At 44.5% G+C, this 17,779-nt stretch overlaps 1 protein-coding gene across 1 annotated transcript in view; it reads left to right on the plus strand.

The window, feature by feature from the left end:
- Positions 1 to 580: 580 nt before the first annotated feature.
- RBM47 (RNA binding motif protein 47) overlaps positions 581 to 17,779 on the plus strand; it is a gene marked incomplete at both ends in the record, with an annotated part of 74,731 nt that continues 57,532 nt past the window's right edge. The window contains one exon of the mRNA XM_080344247.1: positions 581 to 609. Coding sequence (XP_080200373.1) covers positions 581 to 609 — 29 coding nt within the window. The remainder of the gene's footprint in view (positions 610 to 17,779) is intronic.

Below are 17,779 nucleotides of genomic sequence, written 5' to 3' on the forward strand. Positions count from 1 at the left end.
AAATTTCAGTTCAGATTTACGGGAAGGTGTTGGGAGTAAAAATCTGGTTTGGTGAGTTTGAGGCAGGGAGTAGTCAAGAGACAACCTTGCTACTGTGAGTGTGGAGAGAAAGGGAGGAGGAAGAGAGAGTGGGGGGAGGATTAAAAAAAAAAAAAAAAAAAAGCCAAACACCCATGTTGGGGATGAGAGACCAATTTTTGCCCGGTCCGAGTTTCAGTGCTTGTTCCTGAGCTCCTGCAGCCTTATCGAGTTTGTATGCAGAAAGTCGGGTCTGGAGTGGAAGGGCAGCGCGGTGCTGGTGGGGAGCTCGGCGGCCCGCTCAGCGCCCTGGAATGTGCGGCTTAGGGCAGGGGCGAGCAGGGGCTTTAGCTTAGCTGGTACTAATTGCAAGTTTTAGTGCTCAAAAACTCTGTTTAAAAAAAAAAAAAAAAAAGAGAGCAAAGAGCCAAGAGAGGGGGTTAAGGCTGGGAGAGCTGCTGCTCCAAGCAGCAGCGTGAGGAGTTGCTCAACTCTCATTTAGCAGCGCGGTGGAAAGGAAAATGCATTAGGTTGCTGCCCCAAAACGTTGCCGTGGCTGCGAATGGTGCTGGGTGCTGAGGCGGGCTCCAGGTAGGTACCGTCGCTTTTTGGTTTGCTCTGCTCTTCCTCTCTCCTTACCTGAGGGTTTACTCTTCTGTGATTGGGTTGGCAACGTGAGAGGACAGAAGTTCGCTCAGAAAATACATTTAAAATATTTTTAGGGAGAAAAATTAAACGGAGAGGACTGCATAGATTCTCGGTGAAGTTTTGGTGACTCTTTCCAAGTGACAAATAGCTTGTGATTCTAAGGAAAGATGACAGATGAGAGGCAGAAGCAGGTATTAAATACGAACCGATCTGCAGATCTGAGAGTTTTAAATTAAAAGAGTATGTTTTCGTGTGTCAAAGAAAAACTACAGCATGACGTGTCTAATGTCTTTGGAGGAAATTTTGGAAGGAGTATTTTGTATGGCTGTTTCTTTTTCAACATTTATAACACTGTAGTTGGCGCAGAACGCGGAGCAGTGGCACAAGTGACAGGGAGGTGACAAGAGGGCTCTGAGATAATCTGATGTCTGCCAGTCTATTACAGGCATTAACATAAGAATGGGATCTTATCTGGGAAAAGTTCCTGATGACCGTTTAAAATACATGTATTGATCAGGAGGTCAAGCATCTCCTTCACTGTGAGGTATGTGTGATTAGAAGAGAAATACCACGGACTCCTTATTCTTTATTTTTTTTCTCAGAGGGAAAGCCACACAGCTCATTTATTCTTAGGAATTTAAAATAAAACTTTGAGCTACAGCCAAAGTATTATAATAGTTAAAGATGGGCTGGGACCTAAGAGATCACAAAATTCCTCCAGAATTGTACCAGCTCAACTGGGCTGACCTGGCAAAGGGCAGGAGCGTTAAGACTGGGCTGAAATGAGCCGCCTGAGGCTAACACAACTTGAATATTGGTGCTTTTATGTGCCTCCTCGACTTTACAAATGGTAATTTGGACAAGCCTGCAATTATTCTTTGCCAGTCGAGCCGATTTCACGTGCTTTGAGAGGGGGAACCAGGCATCTTTCGTAACCGCGGAGGCAGCGAGCGGCCGGGCGCAGGGCGGCGGGTTTGCCGGCCGGGTTGCGGGCAGCCGGTGCCAGGCCGCGGGGGTGAGGGGCTGCCCGCGGTGTGAAGTGGAGCCTGGTGTACAGCTGGAAAACTGGCTAGGAAACGGAGATAACGCCGGGAATACGCTGTTGTTCAGTGTCCAGCAGACTCGTAGCAGGAGCGCTAAAGGCTCACAAAGTGCTGTCTGGGAGATAAATGAAGAGACAAACACTTGGGCGGGTGTCCGTGCTCTCTGCCCCGCACTCCTGCACATTCCCGTCCCGAGAGTTTTTCTCCCGATCTGTTTCATAGCCGCGCATCCCGCCGGGGGCTGGGGCAGGTGCTCCCGCCTCGCCGCCCTGCCCGGGGACACCTCCCCTGCTTTTGGGTACCGACCTCTTCTGAGACACAGGCTCCAGGCCCTGGGTGATGTTTGGGCAATATTTAGAGTTGGCTGACATGTAAATTCGGTTTCTAATTGTTTCTGTGTGTCCCTGCGGCAGCCCCAGATGCGAAACTTTTGTTTGAAGTTTTAGAAAGTAAAGGAATGTGCTGCCTTCAACACACCAGATTTAAAAAATAAAAAATAAAAATTGAAAACCTTTGAATAGAAGTATTTAACATATTTAACATAAGCAGCGGAGATGGCAGAGCTTTCAGGGAATACTGTTTCAATTACAGTTTGGTCTGAAACCTCGACCCTGCAGAGTCCATGCCCGGCTGGCTTCATCGGGGCTCTCCCCAGCACCAGAGGCTGCTTTTGGGGTCGCCCACGTTTTGGGGTCTTGGCTTCCTCCATGTGGCAGAGCACCCTCGCTCCTTTGCTACCACTCTGTGAAATGCTACACCTTCTTCTGGAAAAGCTGTGAGAGCATCTGACAGAAGGCAGAGGGGTTTGCTTTTGCTTGTTGGGGTATATTTTTTCCACTGTCAGGTGTTTCCCTCTGTGAAAATTAAGACTACTTGGCTAAAAAGCTGGAAATGATGTTTTCCTGGTAGCTGATTAAAAATATGTAAACCCAACAATATAGATGGCAATTCTTGCCTCTGCTGTCACAGACTTATTTTTGTGTTTGACAACCAGTGAAATTGATTTTTATGGTTTTAAGTGTATACTGAAGACCTGTTCATTGGGCTGGCAATGGCATATTCAAAATGTGTTAATATCCTATAACTAGAAAAGAAGATCCAGGTATTACTCTGAAGTTGGCATACAAGCACCTGTTGCTTTACTGTAGGAGGCCACAGCACTATTAGAGTGACAAACTCCAGCAGATGTTATACTACACTGATAGGTAAAGCAATAACATAATCTTGACTTTTTCATTCAAACCACTGGCCCTGATCATCTGTCCATGGTTTCCAAATCAACATGGCTCTGATTTATTAAGAAATTTAATAGGGGAAAATATGTGCTCTCTGTGAAGAAATGTTGCCAGATTCTATTCCTGTTGAAGAATCAATTACTTGGATGAACAGAAAGATCAGATTTTATTTGTAGTAAGGAAGCAGGTCTGACAGACTAACTATGAAGTGGGTACCTCCATACCTGTGTATGGGGGTGTGTAGTCACCTCCTTCATCAGGAGGTTGAGATCTCCAAATTACCAACAACCTAAACTCACAAATCTTTCCTTATACTGTAGTTAAGTCGATTTGAAATTTGTTTCATACTGAGATTTTTAGGTGCAATTTTAAAGGCTGTAAGGTTGATCCTGTGAACAGGATATTTTTATGCACTGCTTTAGCAGAAGGAAAGACTCTGACCATTATCTTTCCAGTAAGAGGTGTAAAATAATACTTCTTTCTGCTGTTGTAATTTTTTTTTTTTCCCAATAAAATGCTTCTGGGTACACCTAGCTCTTGCCAAGATCACGAACGTCTTCTCAGTAGCCTTTCTGAGACAATGCATGCTTTGTATAGCTATGGCTGTTAGGGTTTTGGTGACACGGTAAACTCAACAGAGCAAAGCAACTTCTTAGTAACTGCAAAGCCGACTACCTGGTATTTGAGGGCGTTTTTGTCCTTTCCAGTCTTTCATTTGCCATGATCATAAGCAAGCTTTCACCTTGAAAGGAAGAGAGGGGTTTTTGATATGTTTTTAAGAGTGGTTTTTATTTTAAAATATACTTAGAGTGTGGATATCGTATTTTCATAATACCTAGCCGTGTCAAAAAGCTGAGCCTGAATCAGCTGTTTCTGAAGTGGCCATGGCTTAACCAGTCACTGAAAAATGCCCTCTATCCTGTTCACAAGTGTGAGTGCCATCAGGAGATTTACTCTAGAGAAGCACCACCCCAAGTGATGTAGCTCAGGGCTTGCACTAGTGTTTCGGCCTCTTGAGTGCTCAATGGGTGTTCTTGAGTTCTACTTTGGAAATAAACTGGAACACTGACTCTACATTTCCGTCTTTTATCAAAGAAACTTAGTAAGCTCCACCACAAGTCAGAGTGTAGGGTCAGCCTCAGCAAGTTGAGGTTTTGGTAATATTAAATATGTGGTTAATCATTGCACTGTCACAGACCCGAGATTCCTGACCAGGGTGTTGCTGCTGCATGTGTACCTGCTTGTAAGTGGAGTGGAAGGGCTGTCACCACTGTGTGGAGTTTATGCATGAAGTACCTGTCGAGAGGCAAGAGATGGGTTAGACACAGGGTGGAGCAGAAGGCAGCGGTGAGAGGGTCAGATGGGTACAGAACAGGCACAGCACACAGGCAACCTATCTGCTCTTGCATTATTTCAGCAGCAAGGGAGAGTTTTGAGGAGGAATTTAGGACAGATGAGCAAAGTTTCGCTGCAGTTGGGATGACGGAGGCAGCCCCAGGGTAGAATTATGAGGGAAAACAGAAAAGGGACTTGATGTGAAGTATAAATTGGGTTCAAAGCTGCAAAAGGCAATCATTTGCCACTCAGCTGCCTGTGCAAGCGCTGTGTGTAAGCACATCTTATATTTTGTTTGTTAGAGAATGGGAAAGCTGGTCAACAGAAGCACAAAAATGAGGGGCATGCTCAAAGCATCAGGCTATGAAAAAGACCATTGTAATAGCATTTGGACGATGAAACAGCAGGTCAAGATTGTGATTGTGAAAGCAGAGAAAAGGATGTCACCATTACTGAGATAATGCAAGGGTGAGACCCTGGAGGAGTGTTTGGGTCTGAGGGCAGAAAGAACAAGCCATGTTTCTGATGTGTAAGCAGAAAGCATCAGCAGATCTTAACTGTACTTTTAAAACAAGGCTGCTGGAATAAAAATTGTGCCTTGCCTGCAAACAGAGCAGTAATTGTCACTGAGGAAAGGAGAGAAAAGAGATTTTTGGGTATCCCTTGAGAGTGGGGGTATTAGGAACTCTGTTTTATCCATGTTGAGCTGGAAGCAATAGCTAAGCTGTCGGCGGACAGTCTTTCAGAAGACAGCAGAAAAAGTGGGTGAGGGGTATCAGCCAGGCTGGATGGGAAGGAAAATTGAAGGAATTTGTAGTATATGGAGAATTTGCAATTGAACTTGATAGAAAGATGGGGGTTAAAAGCAAAAGAGAAGTCATCAGGGTTGATGGAGTGGAAAACACAGAAAGGCTGAATGGTGGGATATAATGTGGGAGGCTAATGGATGGAGCTGAATGGGACCACTTGAAGGTTAGTGCAGGGGAAATTCAGCAGTAGAGAGCCTGGAGTCTGAGTGGTGCATGCCATGCCAAATAAGTGGTCTTTTTTTTTTTGTTTGTTTTTTAATGAGTAAAGGAAAAGGACCAGGGCAGCAGAGGAAGAGAAAAGGTGAGATGGACACAGCATGATGAGGGGGTGATATGGGTCATCAGCATAACTCAGGAACAGCGAGAAGAGAAAAATAGAGAATCAAAACCAGAGCAAGCAGGTGACAGACTTGGGTGGAGTGGAGGTGTCTGTGGGGCAGGGAAGGGAGTGAAAGAGAAGTGAGGGATCCTTGTAAAGAGGAGGAGTGGGGAGAAAGTGGGGAGAAGTTCAACTCACTGAATATAGTCTGATACCAGCTAGGCAAAATCTGAGGCAGAGATGCTTCATTAGGATTTGAAAGCCTTGCTGCTGAAGCAATGAGGTTTCAGGACCTGGAGGGAGGGAGGTGTGAAGAGAGTATGGCTGAGGTCTTTAAAGCTGGAGTGTGTGCTGGAGTGAGAAACAGAGGCTGTGAGGACTGGGCAGGCAGCACACAGGGTGCGACTGTGGAGTAATCAGGGCTGAGGAGGCAGAAAGAGCCAGAGCCAAGAAAAAGGTACCAAAGGCAGGCAGGGAAGATAGAGTCAAACATGAATGTGCGCGCAGGGACACGACCTCAAGATGTTTCTACAGCAAAAGAGCACATTCAGCTCACCTTAATAAAATATTCACACTATTAACGTGACTTTAGGCCACGGCCACGTCATGTGTATGCTTTTGGCAATAAAATTTCTGTTGGCTGTGGATGCTGCAATTTCACCAGAGTTCATGCACTGGTACCCACATCCTGATGCGAGTGCTACTCCTCATAGGGAATGTTTCACTGTCCTTAGTATTCCCATTAGAGACAGCACTAATAAGGTGCCTGAAGCTCACAGGAGCATAGTTGCAGGTAAAGCTGCAAGCAGAGGTAGATTTCATGTGTGTTTAAACTTTTGGGATTGTGGTACAGTCTGTGGCTCTTGAAGACTGACTCTGTCCTTGGCTCCTTGGCCTCATGAAGTGGGCAAGAAAAGAACCGCCTTATCTGACTTGCTCAATGTGCATGTTCAATGGAAGCTGGAGGCACCTCAGGTTGGCTCAAAGAGATCTGAATGTGCCTATTGTTGCTGCCATGTGTGGCATCTTACTCAGTGTTTATGAAGTAAACAGGGTGAGGAGATGCTGCTGACAAGGTTGTCTGCTCACCCTGAGCACCCAGGCCTGTGGCAGCTGCAGATGGACCCAGCAGTGCTGTACAACCCCAGGGCCCAGGAGCAAACCTTGACCTGGGCGTGCTTCAAAAAAGCCATGTAAGAAAGGAAGGAAGAGAGGAGAAAAAAACCCAAACACAACAGCAACAAATCAAAATAAACAGCACAAACAAACACAACAAACAAAACAAAATTATTTTCATAGAAGCTAATTGTATTGAGTAATAATACACAAAAAGACTTCTACGTGCTTCTTTCACATACTGAAGCCCTGAGTCTCATCTTACCTGTGTGACTCACACAGGTCTGGCTGTATGTGCGCAGAATAAATCTTCCCAAGCACCATGGGGGTGGCGAGGGGTGTCAGGTCCACTACAAGGGTGTTCTGCCTCCCACGACCTGTGATCAGTGGGAATGTGGTCCCAGATGGGCAGTGGCTCCTGGACATGTCTGTGGCTGCTCTGCTCCTCGCTGCCACATAAAGTGCCAGCTCACAGCCCCTGCAGGCCCTCCCAACACTGGAAGCTCTTTTCTCTGACCCATATTTTACTGCGGGTGTTTGCAGGTCCTTGTTTGAGGTGCTGAGATCAAAGATCATGTCTTTCCATGTCAAGTTTTTATTTCTCTTGAAAATTCTGGTTTTCTTCAAGTATTCCTCTGCAAGCTTACATTCCTGGTAGGAAGCAGCAGGACAGACTGACAAGCAATTTTAGTTTTTACTGACTGCTGACCTTATGAGTCCAAGCAAGAAAATTCCTGTTGAAATTCCTGTGCAAATTCCTGGCCATTCCCACGGCCACCTGCCTTGGGAAAGTTTATCAGCTTATGGTCTGGTTGATGTATGGGGCACTGTATAAAAACTGCCGCTCTGAGGTGTGTGGAATGAACTGCCAGAAGCCCTGAGTAAGTGCAGTTGAGTATTGCTGAACCGGAGGCACTGGTGTCCTTGGGTGTTGGCTTTCTCACCAAAATGAGGAAAGCCCAGGGCAAACCAAACTCTGCTCATAGAGTGGTTCCATTTTTTTTCCCTTCTAGATACAGCTGGTGTTTTAACTGTGGCTTTTTGATTCCAGTTATATTCCAAGGATGGGTTTGTGATGATGTGCTAGCAGGAAGAGAGTCACCACAGCAAGGATTTGAGACAGGTGTGTTACCTGCTGCCCCTGGGCTGTGGGGGTGCTGGGGCCAGGCTGTTGGCACTGTTGTGGTGTCCATCCCATTGGTAAAGCAACACAGTGGAGGGCTGAGCCTGTTCAGCTTCAGCTTGTGGCTTTACTGAGAAGGCTGAAATCTGAGCCAGATGCTGGCATTTCCATCTGTAGGTCGCAGAGCTTTTTTTAGATTTTTTTTTTTTTTTTTTAAGAAAGGATTATGTTATTTATACTATTTTTAATTTTGATTTTTCTATATAAATATTTATATATTCACTTTTAAATTTTATATATTTATACATGATGGCACTCCTTGTGCAAATGGTGGCCTTTATTTTACACTGGTGTCAGTGATCACTGATTTCAGTGAAATCAGTAAAATATGTTCCAGTAACCTTTATAGGTGAAGAGAACAAGGCTTTGGTAAGTTTGACTTTGCGTCTGTTTGGGGAATACCTTGCTGCTTCTACACAAATGTATATAATTCTCTGTATATGCACAAACAGTATCAACACAAATCAGTCTCAGTGTTGGACTTTTATTTCTCAAAACACTGTCATTTAGCTGTCAGTGTTTAGTTACCAGCTTTGTCTCTGGTTTGGAGGAGTGATCTTGAAGGGATCATTTTTGCTCACTCAGCCATGGTTTTCCCACCAATAAACAGGAAATACACATTTTTTTCTCCACTCTTGTGAAACGCTACAAATGCACTCTCGAAGAGTGCCATAGGGGATAGGCTGTTAAAGAACACATTGCGTATATACAAGAGGTGACAGGGATGCACCTGCTTCTAGCATGAGCCATCTCTCCCTCTTCATATTTTCCAAAAGACACAACTTTCTTTTTTTATTTCTGAATAAATAAGTTGTGTAAAAAGTACAGGGTCTCCCAAGACTGCTGATGATGAGATTTACTTACCTATGGGCAGTGTAATAAACTTAGTTTTATGAAAAATGCCACATATCCATAAGCCTAGAAGGTTAGGTTTGCAATAAAGCTTCATACTAGTAATAGTGAAAATCAGTTAAAGGCCACGGCTCTCCATGAGTGCTGGGGTTACCCAGGGCACAGACTGCAGGGGAGTTGTAAGCTGCAGTGCAGGTTTATAGTATCTGTGGGCACACCTTTGTGTTTTTAATATGTAGGTGATCGTATGTTCTTTTTTCCTTATATTCCAAAGTAATCAGAAAGGATCCTGCTGTAGTTTGGGAACTGTAACCATGCTACCACAGGGCAGATATGAGGCTATCTGTCCCCAAATGTGTGGTCATGCCCCACGAATACCCACGAATGGGTTGGACAAACCCTTTCTAGAGCTAAGGCTGGTGCAAAGAGGATTAGATAAGCTGGCGAGTCATTGTTGTGTAAGTTTCTTTCTGAGTTCTGGGTTCAAAGCAAAACTTGGCCAAAACCACAGCTTTGGAACTCCTCGGTGGCCAGACTCCATCTATGTGGTATAATGTGGCAGTAAGCATACAGAGCCTACCGCTGACCCACTGCCTCCCCACCCTACCGTGTCCGCCTTCGCCTTCTGGCACAGGTGCCAGTTTCTGAGGCCTCCACACTCTGCTTGCTCTGCCTGTGTCCATCGGCGAGTTTGGGTCCGTGGTCGGAGATCCCAGTGCGCGTTTGCAAAGACACAAAGTGAGAGGTCACTGAGCACAGGGCCTGCAGAGCGTCAGGGCATATGCAAGCCAGTTCAGAGCCCTACATAGCTGGTTGCAGAGATGCTGGTACAAAAGAAAAGCAGAAGGGATGAACCCCTTCCCCGTCAATGTGGGAAGCTCTGAACGACATGCAAAGTGAAGGAACCAGGCTTTTGTTTTCACTGCATTTCTACAATGTTCAAATCTGGGTTCCAGCCATGATGCCAAAATGCAGGAAGAGCTTAGCTTCTGCCTTACGTCTCACAAGGGGGCACTGCCTCTGTGTCTCCTAAAACAAGCGCTGTAACATGAAAAATGTGAGATGAACAACGTGAGATGAACAACAATTTATTGCTCTTTCTATAGATCCAAACCATTTCTATCACATTTCCTCTTCTTCTAATCTTATCTGTTTTGTGTTGCAATCCTTGCTGTGCTTCCCTATTTCCAAATCAAAGCACAATCTTCTGCAAAAAATCTGAAAGCTGCCTCCATTTTGAAATGCAGCCTGTTTAAAACAAAGAAGATCAGTTGGTTGTTAACTCGTCAGTTTGTTAATCCTTACCTGGAAAGTAGCTGATGCCAAAATAATTGCATTCTTAAAGCTTTTGCAAATGTCAGTCACTATTAAATAAAAGTTTCATCTGAGTTCACACATACTATTGTATGTATATGCACAATAGGGTGTGAACAAGCCAGGCAAGAAGCAAAAAGTGTACAAATGACGGGTTATGTGGGAAAGGCTCCAGTATAAAGCTTAGGAAACCTGCGTTCATGTCCCTACCTTGCCACAGAAAGTGGCACAGATGAGTTAACAAAAGTACAGTCAAGTGGGTGGTTTCTGGCTGCTGTGGATAGATATCCTGTGGTTACTGGTCTCTGCCAGTATAGCTGAACATCCCAGGAGGTTGTGAGGTCTTGCGGCAGGGTCTGCTATGGCCAGTCTTTGGGGAGCTGTGGCAAATCTCTCAGGTGTTTGTGTGTTTACGCCTCCATTTTGATAAGGTTGGGCAGTTGTGCTGGGACATCTGCAGGGAGGGATAAAGGAAGGTGCCGATCAGCCGGACACCAAACCCAAACCTCCAGCAGCTCCTGGACCTCCTGCCTCAGCTCCCCTTCCTGCGCTGCCCTCAGCAGCCCCACAGCCCTGGGCCAAGGGAGCCTTTGGGAAGTGCTGCTGGGGCTACGTAGGTCTTTGTACTCATCGATGGCACAAGCCATCGAGAGAGCGGGGTGATTGCCCAGCAAGCATCAGGCTGCATTTTTGGCTTCAGTTGTGCCCCTGTGAAGTGAGAGCAAAGTCCCGCTGCCAGAGCGGGTGAGCCGTGCTTGCTGTGAAACCCTGGGGCTGGCTTCGGATCACAGCTTTTTGAAAAGCAGTGCTAAAGGGTCTGTAGCTTTACTATTAATAAACAGATATAATTGTTGTAGCCCACTCTGGGAAAAAACTGTGCACATGATATAACCTACAGTGATCTGGGACTGTAGCTACTCCAAGTGCATCAGACTTTGCATCCCAAAGTTCCCATTGCACGAGCAGTGTAAAATGAAGACAGCAGATCTGGTTAATAAAGATGTCTTGCATTTTCTGGTAGGAGACTATTTTAATTTGCTCCTAAATTTGCAAAGCTTAAAGTCCCAGGATTGAAACATTCCATGGCAAAATGTCTGTCTGAGGCATGTGAATTGTTCTGCATTTGCCTGAATAGAGGCCTGGGAGTCACTTAACCTAAAATGCTTCAACTGTTTCTGAAAATCAAAGTTTGAGAATTTGCTCTTTCCAAATTCTTGCAACCTATTCCTAGGGCAGTGACTTGACATTTAGCAGAGGAAATGGGTCTTGCGTAGAAGTACCCAAATTTAAGCAGTATATAAACCTTTGAACACCACTGTTTCCATGCGCTTAGTGAAGGCTTCAGTTTTTAACACCTGAGTCCCAGAAAAAGCTGTTCACACTGTGTGTGCTCCAGCCTGAGCAAGACTTCAGTTGCAGTTGTGACATGAAGCTGTGAGGCGCTCTCTGCCTGAGCTCCAGAGCAAGTTATAGGGCACCTAAAGGTAAAGGAAGCAAAGAAAGAGGCATTGGTGTCCGACAATGGTGGGGGCCAAGCTGGGACAGGGCCGAGCTGGAATGCTTGGGGTTGTGAATCCAGGACTTTTCCTGGCACCATCTTTCCCTTGGGAGTCTGGAAGGAGCTCCCCACTCCTGCCTCTTCCTTCTTCTGCTTCCAGCAAAGGCCAGGCTGGGCTGCTGCCCTGCATCCGTGATTGACTCAGCCACTTCGTGGAGCAGAAGTCTGTGCAGTAAATCTCATGTGCTACCCCTCCGGGTGACATGGGCATCAGTAGGATATCATATGATGGAATTTGGGGGGCTGGGTTTCAGTCTGCATTAAACGAAGCAAAAACACCAAAAAAACCCCCAGAAAATCTTAGGAAACAGTGCACAGACTCAGAAAAAATATGAAGTAATTCAGATATCCTTCTCAGAAAAATGTAAAGTTTGTAATTCAGATAATGCCAGATTTATAGTCTGCACAATCCTCATTTGCCTCTTAATATGTATTATTATAGTATAATCCTGGGGTTTTGACACATTCAATACTATTGATTTTTTGTTTGTTTTGGTTTGGGTTGGGTTGGTTTGTTTTTTTGTAGGATCTTTCCCTTATATTGTGTATGAAAAGTAGGGTATTTACTTTAAATATTTTTTTTTCCTGCTATTCAAAATGTAAATGGTTCATGGTCTTGCATTGCTTTGTTTGCTCTGAAGAGAGATTCACTACTTTGATTTTTTAATGGTGCTCATTTATAGTATTTAAATACTTCACAAGCAGTAATAAAATAATCTGCACAACCACCATTTGATATATATTTATTAAAAAAACAGGGACACAGAATGTAAGTTATGAAGTTTAAACTAGTTTTGAGTGTACAATTCAGGATACCAGGGCCAGGCACAGGTGAACTTTTTTAGTTAAAGGTCATCCTCACGGAAAAATGTACTTTAGGATTAACAAGCTCTAGGTATAGATTTATGTCAAGCTTAACAGGTGGACAGAAATAAAATATTCAAATAAGTTGAAGTGTTATTTCCATATTTTTCAAATAATGTGACTCCATTTTTTTGCTTTAGAATGGCATTTGATTTAAAAATTAGACTAAATAGAATAATAAAATTGGGCTAGAGAATCAAGAAATGAAATATTTGCTCTGGGGCAAAATAAATTTCTTCCTTTTTTTTTTTTTAAATTTCAGCCAGCAGTATGAGTCAGTCGCACTGCTTGCCTTATGACTCTGTTTTCCAGAAAACTTAGTCTAGCTCAAGATCCACATTGTCAAAGTGCATTTCCCAGCAAGATCACTTGCAGCTCTAAGTGCTCTTTGCTTCTGCAAGCGAGTTGCAGACCAGAAAATGTTCCCAGCCCAAAATAAGGAACAATGCAGTCAGCGACCATCTGTACAATGCTTGGTTTAAGTGACTTGGCCAGTGATACACAGGATCCATGTGCAGAGTGAGGGCAGAAAGCAGTAAGCAAGAGCCTGTTTATCTGTCTTAGCTATGAGTTCCCCTTTCTCGTGGTGCATCAGGCACCACATCCCCTCCAGTGTCTCCAGGAGAGTGGTGGGGACGGCAGCTACCATCAGTGCCTGAAGTCTTTTGCTGGAGCAGGACTACCTGCATGGTGAACAAAGGAGGCCATTGTCTCCTATGAGGGACTGAGTCAGTGCAGGATCCAATTTGCAGCACCCAGCTTTCAAATATTGGCGACCTCTTGCACTTCTCAGTGAGAGCAGCACATTTCGGTGCTCATTCTCCCATGCACGGGTCTGCAGCATCCTTTCAGATGCAGGCTGACACCTCCTCGTGCTAAAACGCAGGGTTGAGGGCAATGGTACTGCCTGTTGGGATGGAGGGTACCCAGAGTACCCACTGTGATGTTTTGGTCCCTTCTGGACTGGAGAGCCCATGTTGGGGACAAGCAGATGGGGTAGGGAGATGCCAGCCCCCTGTCTGCATGGCCATGGAGTTTTGGGGCTGGGAGGAGAGACCTCTAGAAGAGACATCCTCACTGCCAACAGCTGTTTGGGTTTTGGGTTGGGAAGGGGCAGTCCCAGGGTGTCGTGTCTGTCCTACAGCCCGTTCCTGTGTTTTATCCAAATGCCTCCATGTCTATTGGGTAAAATATCAGAACAGGTAGGAGCAAACACTAGCTCCTTGTGTGTGGGAGTCACCCATGCTTTGGGACCAATTTTGGGACCATTCTGGATTCAGTGGTCCCATACACATCCCTGCAGGCAGGCTGGAGAGCTGGTGGGCCCAGCACAGCAGGGGAGGTGACCACGGTCTTGAAGGGATCATGTTTTTCACTAACACATTTGTGGCTGGAAAAATAGGCCTGTGGAAATGATAAATGAGGTTGGTGTCCTTAGCATGATAATAAAATATAAGGGGATAAAGAAGGAAGAGATTGTGGAAGACAAATAGTGAAGAGTGGGCCACTGACTGAGATGTTGCTTTGCTAGGTCTCCTAGCCTTAGACATATCCTTGCTTAGGGACTATGTCCAGCACAGCTCTGACCATCGTATTACACCTCTTCTAGAGATGTGTTTAATAAAAGTGTAAAAGCAGGAGTCAAATGTAGCTGCTAGTGTGTTTAGCTCTCCTTTTCCTGGTGGATGATAGTTGCAAGTGATAGTTACCTGAAGTTAAGCTGTTTTCAGGCGAGGAACAGGAGGTTGGTAGGAGACAGGGGTGATGGGACTGCAGACTCAGAGGTGCCCGCCTCACAGGGCTGTCTCTCTGCTTTGCACTTTGCCTTCAGACAGGCTAGGGCAGAGGCACAGCTGTGCGTAGGGGGCTGCTTCCCCTCCGCTAGAGCCATCCCAAAAAACCTCTGTGACTTGAAAGGTGCAGGATCAGAGTCTAAATGAATTAAATGTCCCAGCCAGCATGAACCGGCAAATACTTTGTTCTTTTAATATATTGTTCTAAAGCAGAAAGGGACAAATGAAAGATGCCCGTTGCACAGGGTGCTACAGACACTGGAGGGAAAGACAGCCCCTGGTCAACCAGCTTGAAATCCAGAGTTAGAAACAAAGCATGTGGAACAATGTCCCTCATGCATAGCAAATGGTTGAAAATAAGAACAAACCTATTGTCCTGAGTGGGCTAAAAAACAGTGGATCATGCTGCAGCCTTCATTGGGCAAGCCCGAGTTGTGAACATGCTTATGGGAACTAGTGGGTGGATCATTCACAAACAGAGGAAAAGGACCAAAGGAAAAAAAAAAAAGGCAGCAGAAGAGTTGGCACCCCTCTAACAGGGGATACAGCATTTAAACTTTTCTCTGCACCTGGCGTGGTAGTGATGGTAGTGGTATGTTCTCTTTCATGCACCTGTGCCTAGGCTCATCAGCTCTTTTTCTGTTCTGCAAGGTCACCAGCTTTGAGGAGGACCTGCAATGCACAACGATAGCTTTATAACACATGATGGTAACTTTTCAAAAAGTGCAGGACTTGTTATCTTTTCGTGTCTGTCCATTCTTCTGTTCATTGAATAGGATGCTCATAGAGTATGCAAGCCCCCCTCATTTCATCTTCGAAGCTTTAGTCAGGTCTGCAGTGCAAATGTTGTTTGGCGAGCTGTGTTGGTCAGCTTATATTTAATTCCTTCTTCTCCCTGTGATTCCCCCATGCTTTCCCACATGGACAAAACTAGGGGTCACACCTGACCACCTTACCAGGAAAAGCTCCTCATCTGTTGGCCAGGTTTTGCTGGTATAGGTTGTATGTACAGTGTGCTGGTATAACAAGCACATGGGGAACACAGAGCCTGAATTTTGTGTGAGCCACTGCAGCCTGCAGCAGTGACCATCCAGCAGCAGCTCACAGCCACTCTGACTGTCTCATGGTGTCAAGGTGTCTGCACTGATTATGCCTCATTACTTGAATTTGGTGAATATCAGCATGTGGTTTTCTGGCTTTCAAACCTGTATTGGCATCAACTCCCCTGGAGATAACATGCATTATTCTTGTTGCACTTGAGCAGGCTTTTTGCCTTTGTATTCTCTCTCTGTTTGGGCTTTGATTTTAATATTCCTTCTCTCCCTCTGTTTTGGTTACTCTGTGTCTTAGTGCTGAGAGATTTCCTGCCTGCATACTGAAAGCTTTTAATGAAGAATTTTAGCAATACTGAGTTACCAGTAACTGCCCTCTGCAGATTTTGACAGGAGTTATATGAAATTACTTCTAATCTCTTTATCCTTGTCACACCACTCTGCTATGCAGTAATACACTAAAGAATTTCCAGAAAGCAAAGGTTGGCGACTTACAATACCTACCAACTTGTTTGAAAAAGTAAATAATAAAGGAATTGGGAGGTGAATTCAATCTGCTGTTGTATTAGCTGGACGACAAAGGAGGGGAAAGGTGGAGGGAGAAGGCTGGAAAAAGGAAATGCTTTTTCAGTTTTTGCTTTGTTTTCTTTTTTAATAAAACCTTAAGGTCAATCAAGCAATTTCCCTCAAAAATTTAGATCATGTTCTGAAAGTTAAAAATGAGGCATTTTGGTTGCCTTTATCATGGCAGCTGTCAATGGCGCACTGTTAATCCCAGTTAGAGTGGTAAAACTGCAAAACAAATAACAGTATGTCCTTGAGTGCACCAGTTCTGTGCCCGACAGGTTTTCATTTTTCACCCCGTTGCATAATGCTGGCACGCACATATGACACGTAGCGTATGAAACTTTCTGGGTAGGGCCTGGTCCTGCCTCCATTCAAGTCCTCCATTCTTCCAGCTCCCAACAGAGGGAAGGTCACGGTGTGTGCTGGAGCCGACCGCAGCCAAACAGGGAGGGCAGGCAGCAGCGTTTCAGCTCTCTGCCTCTCCATTCCAATCCCCCGTGCACTTGGGCAAGGACTTACCTTTTGAAATCCCATGACAACTAATGGCTTTCACCACTTGCCTGCTGTTTTCTCTGAGTTATTTCCTTAAAAGATGAAAAAAAAAAAAAAAAAAGGAAAGAAAAGAAAGAAAGACATGAAAAAGAATCCCCAACTATTATTTCCTCCTGAGATACACAAACACAGAAAACAATATCTTTATAGAAAACAATATCTTTATTTTCTTGTACTCTGTTTTTGTCAGCCTTAGCCAATCGTTGTGTGTAGGTGTTATGAGATTTTAAAAAATAAGATGAATGTGGGTGGGACTGAAAATGCAGTTGCTATTGTTCATCTATTTATGCCATTATACACGTGTGATCGGGCTGTGATCTTGTGCAGCACCGTAGGAACCTACGGTTTGCTTGAATCATCCTTCTGTAAAAGGGCCAGGAAATGTGTTATTTAATCATTCTACTAGATCAGCAGGATCTGTATATACTAAATTTGCATTTCACATGTACAGCCAGCATCAACCCACACATGTGATGAAACATCAGCATAGAAATCTGTACCTGTACGTTTTTACCTTACAACGTGCAAGCTCATCAGGATTCCAGCTGGGGAAAAATGTGTAAACAGCACAATTATCAAAAACTGAAAAATCTTGTAAAAATAAAACTATTTGTGAGTTTGCAAAATAATCTGATCTGTGTAAAAAATAAAATTCCAAGGAAAATATTTCAGCTTTTCAATTTGGAGCACCTCATATGGAAAATGTAGGAAAATTTAAAGAAGCGCTACAGAAAAAAACATCAGACAGAAACTTATTTATTTTGTCAAGAAAGGCAAGAGAAAATAATCTTTGTTAATGTTATTTCCAGGATCAATTTGTAGTAGAAAGAAAAAAGGTGTTCTACACACTTTTACTTTTGATACTTTCACCTTCCCAGAAGGAGTAAATATGTGGCACTGGTACTCAATGGTCAAGCCATCCTCAGCTGGTTTGAGTAGGAAGTTTTTACATGAGCATTTAATCCTGAACGTTCTCTCAGCTCTGTGGAAACATACCTGTGACATAGGCAGACCATCCAAAAGTATTAGGTGTAGATCCCTTATCGCGTTGTTGCTGGCTCAACCACATTCCTGTTCCCATACAGTGCAGTTCTTCTAGCTGCAGGCAGTAAAAACTTGTTGCAGTGCTAATTATTTGATCATCTGCCTCAATATTTTCAGATGTAAAAGATTTCTTTATTTTGGTTGTTAAAGAAGGAGCTTGGTTTTCCATCTCTCTTCCGCATTAGCTACACGTCTGCTAGTAAATTAAACATGCCCAGAATCGCTCCCTGGCATGGGGGCTGATTGCCTCCAGAGGAGGATGCTGTTTTGCCCGCCAAAACCGAATGGCTGCACCCAAACTATGTGTTAGGAACGATCCAGAGCTTATCCTAACCCCTAGCCTGCACCTGGGAGAGCAGTATCTGCCCTCTGGTTTGGGTGACTGATATTTAAATGGCGCAGGCCCAAAGTGTTTCAGGGGCTTTTCTGGCCCTTAATTTACTTCTGTAGAGGTAGTTCTTACATCTCCCCCTTCCT

Source organism: Nesoenas mayeri (genome assembly GCF_963082525.1).
Source record: "Nesoenas mayeri genome assembly, chromosome: 4".
NCBI classification, from domain to species: domain Eukaryota; kingdom Metazoa; phylum Chordata; class Aves; order Columbiformes; family Columbidae; genus Nesoenas; species Nesoenas mayeri.